General features: G+C 46.6%; 1 protein-coding gene across 1 annotated transcript; it reads left to right on the top strand.

The window, feature by feature from the left end:
* Window positions 1–841: 841 nt before the first annotated feature.
* Window positions 842–2,596, top strand: LOC123409685 (protein HEADING DATE 3A). The gene is made up of 3 exons (XM_045102551.1): window positions 842–1,177; window positions 1,596–1,657; window positions 1,767–2,596. The coding sequence occupies exons 1-3, from the start codon at window positions 977–979 to the stop codon at window positions 2,035–2,037; spliced, it is 534 nt and encodes a 177-aa protein (XP_044958486.1). The 5' UTR covers window positions 842–976; the 3' UTR covers window positions 2,038–2,596.
* The last annotated feature ends 1,314 nt before the right edge of the window (window positions 2,597–3,910 follow it).

Genomic DNA, 3,910 nt, shown 5'->3' with positions numbered 1-3,910 from the left:
GAGTTTATTTCAGCCCAGGGACAAGTGGAGCATCATTTCGTCCTTGAGGCGGGCCGGGCATTTATATATTCTCGCAGGAAAATGATCGTGGCGGCCTTTTTCCTTATATGGCCGCCGCGTCCCGTGTAAGCTAACATTTCGGGAAAGTCCGTCTTCTTCATCCTTTCCGACCACGCACACACCCAGGCCAGAGCCCCCAGCAGAAAGAATAACCCTGCTCTCCAATCATCTCATCTCTCCCGTACAACCCGGCCGAGTCTGTGTGATCTTGCTGTCCCTGCCCGTCGTCACCGTGCACGTGAAAGAGGCGGGATTTATGCCGCCAATCGACACCTGGCCAGGTACGGCCGGCAGCAGCTGATGATCGAAGCTTACATCAAATCGAGCCAAGGAAGCATGCACCCAGGTCGCCGTCGTCTCGCGCTAGAGCTAATTGGCAGACATTCCCGGTGCCCGCTTGCCGGCCGGCCACGGCGTGGCCGCCGGTCGGCGCAGAGCCCCGGACGCAACGCAAACCTACGCCCCAGCAGACACGGCCTAGCTAGAAACCACCATTAGCGTGGTGATCATGATCAGGAGCTTATTACGGCAGACAGATCCATCCATCGGTCTCGCTTCTGCCTGTGGGGGGTCAAAAGCTCTGGCGATTGAACCACGTCCACAGAAGGCAGAACCAATTCAACCGAGAGGGACGACGAGATTCCGTTGCCACGCCAGCTTGGCAGCGCCAAGGACTAGAGCGGAGAGCAGCAGCTGAACTGGTGTTGTACATGGACATGGAACCTGCCACTGCCAGGCTGAGCTTGCTTTTCGGCCCTATATAAAGTGGCCACCCGCCGCGGGGCAACACTCATCATCACCATTCACCACCTCCTCAGTTCACAGCTTACATTGCTGCTCTCTGCAGAGAACCCCTGCTTGCTCCCTCATACCCTAGCTAGCTAACCGATCCATCTGTTCTAAGAAGGAAGGAGAAATGGCCGGGAGGGACAGGGATCCGCTGGTTGTCGGCAGGGTTGTGGGGGACGTGCTGGACCCCTTCGTCCGAACCACCAACCTCAGGGTGACCTTCGGGAACAGGGCCGTGTCCAACGGCTGCGAGCTCAAGCCGTCCATGGTCGCCCAGCAGCCGAGGGTGGAGGTGGGCGGCAATGAGATGAGGACCTTCTACACGCTCGTACGTACACAATCACCACTATCTAATGCAAATTTTAATTTAGCTCTGAAACTGAAAGTGCTCACCACACGCACATGCACGATCGGGCTCTCTCTAGCTAGTACGTACGTCCCTTTTCGATGCTTCTTCTCTATTCGATGGAAATTGATTTTCGATGCTTCTGTTCATCACGTGTAATTTGTGTTAATTAGCAAGCACATGATTTTCTACGTACCATTTTTCTGTGCTCTCTGGTATTATTGATCATGATTTTTCTATGCTTTCTTTTCAATTCGTTCCAGGAACATTAATCATATATAGGAGCTTCTGCAATCACATGACTAATGCTCGCTCGATCTTTACATATATGCTTATCAGCTTATGTACGTACTCTCGCTGGTGCTGATCATGATATGTGCATGCTTTATACTGCCTGCAGGTGATGGTAGACCCAGATGCTCCAAGTCCTAGCGACCCCAACCTTAGAGAGTATCTCCACTGGTAAGTACAGTAATTGTTACTCAGTTGAATGATTTCTTTTTCCCTAGATCGATATACACTAGCGGACTAGCTCATGTGTGTGTGTGTGTGTACGTACATGTGTGTGCAGGTTGGTGACAGATATCCCGGGTACAACTGGGGCGTCGTTCGGGCAGGAGGTGATGTGCTACGAGAGCCCTCGTCCAACCATGGGGATCCACCGCTTCGTGCTCGTGCTCTTCCAGCAGCTGGGGCGGCAGACGGTGTACGCCCCCGGGTGGCGCCAGAACTTCAACACCAGGGACTTTGCCGAGCTCTACAACCTCGGCCAGCCCGTTGCCGCCGTCTACTTCAACTGCCAGCGCGAGGCCGGCTCCGGCGGCAGGAGGATGTACAATTGACCTACTCACCGCTCACGCCACCTGGCCGCCAAGTCACCAAATTATCCAACGTGGCTACTTTACTAGTAGTATATATGGTTTGTGATAAGAAGCCAGCCACGAATTAAGCATTAATTAAATTATATCTATATTGGCAACACATACACTGCATATATCCTATATATGCATGTATGCATAGCAAGACTAATTATTATATTAAGGCCCCATGAACCCTAGCTCAATGCCTTGGTGTTGCTCTATATATATAGTCTGCAATAAACTGATGCCAATAGTATACAACACACAATATTGGAGGAGCTACACGCTATATGTGCAACTTAGAGGTACCTGGTACATATATGCAGGTTTGTCTTGTGTGTTCAATTATGCGGTGCATGAACATCAGTCAATCATATAGTTATGCATGGGAGACAAACATGTACTCTAATTGACAGTGACTGCTACAAGACACAGTGCTATGCACACACTTAGCGCAGTAGCAAGGCACATGCATGTGTTGGGTCTTGTACAATTTCCACATGATTATGGCAATATATAATTAAATGTGTCAAGTTATGCATGAGACTGGTGTGACTTCTCAGTGATGTTTTGATGTACAATATTAATTAATGTCTGGTGCGCCCATCGTATCTGTGTGTAGTATATATAATATGCTAACTAGGTGGCGTCTCTTTCAGTTGAGTTCCACGGTCTGCCGTCCTAGGTTTCAGAAATATCTTATTGTATCATGCTTCCCAAATATCTTTCAAAGTTCCAAATAGTATCTTGCTTCCCCAGCAGCGAAAGTGCATATATATATAAACCGATTCATCATCAGCACTTGGGGTTGTACTACACCGGAGTGCATGTCAATCTCAAAGACATTTGAGTTCTCTAATGCCGGGGGAGTAGGTGTTTGTTATTGTATCCGTGGCACATGGGCCTCGATCGGGTTTGTTATCTTAACGATTTGTCCTCTTAAATAATGAAAACCGTAAATATTTTGTTTTGTTTAAGAAAAATCTCAACAACAACAAAAAAAATGCTTCAATCCTTTGACGGTGAGTATATGTCGACGACCTATTTAACTCTTTCCAGGCCTTTGCTTGATTGGATTTAACAGCTCTTGTCCCTCAGCTTCCTCTCCTCCTCTCTCATCTTGTCTCTCGGTGAAGTATAGGGCTTCCAGGCTTAAAGCAAAGTAGACTTGATCCTTGTGTTCTGCTATTTATCTGGAGTCAATGAAAACAATTATCTACACATGTAAAGATGTTATTATTCCTGGCCACCTGCTACAGCATCAATCTTTGGCGCACTTGATTGGCGGGCCCAGCAGCCGCCTTTTTTCAACGCCCAGGACCCAAGATTCACCGTATGTTGTAGCAACCGCCTTTTTCTACCACTGCTCTACTCTGTGCGTCATTAAATTTGCTTCTGTAGTTGACAAAAATTATCCATCAATGCCATCCGTAAGCCAAAAAAGATTTGTTTTCCGGATTTTAAAAATCGCCGTCATGTTATGTTCTTATACAATGATACATTAACACTGCAACGCGCCACACGGGAGACCAGGATTCGATCCCTGGTACTCTCATCTTTTTCTTCCCCCTTTTCTCTCTTATAGCAGCAAGCATGCATCTTCTCCTCCCTCATCACTTTCATGGACTGGCCCATGTGTTGATATTTTATTAATTTGATTTGTTTTTTCTTTATTAAATTATTTTGGCATTTTCCAAATTTAAGAAGTTGTGGGTTTTGAAAAAAATGTTCATGAAATCAGAAAATGTTCGAGAATTCAAAAAAAGGTTTAGAAAATCATAAAACGTTCATGGATTAAAAATATGTTCATGATTTTTAAAAACTGTTTGCATATTATAAGATTTCGAAAATATAT

This window comes from Hordeum vulgare, chromosome 7H, assembly GCF_904849725.1.
Source record: "Hordeum vulgare subsp. vulgare chromosome 7H, MorexV3_pseudomolecules_assembly, whole genome shotgun sequence".
Taxonomy (NCBI): domain Eukaryota; kingdom Viridiplantae; phylum Streptophyta; class Magnoliopsida; order Poales; family Poaceae; genus Hordeum; species Hordeum vulgare.
The sequence above is the reverse complement of the archived record's forward strand: the minus strand, read 5'-3'. Positions and strand labels throughout refer to the sequence as shown.

Bases quoted from the DNA above. Each gene is read 5' to 3' on its own strand.
- LOC123409685 (XM_045102551.1), top strand. From the start codon at position 977: ATGGCCGGGAGGGACAGGGATCCGCTGGTTGTCGGCAGGGTTGTGGGG. The intron at 1,178-1,595 runs GTACGTACACAA...TACTGCCTGCAG, and splicing joins TGAGGACCTTCTACACGCTC to GTGATGGTAGACCCAGATGC. The intron at 1,658-1,766 runs GTAAGTACAGTA...ATGTGTGTGCAG, and splicing joins CTTAGAGAGTATCTCCACTG to GTTGGTGACAGATATCCCGG.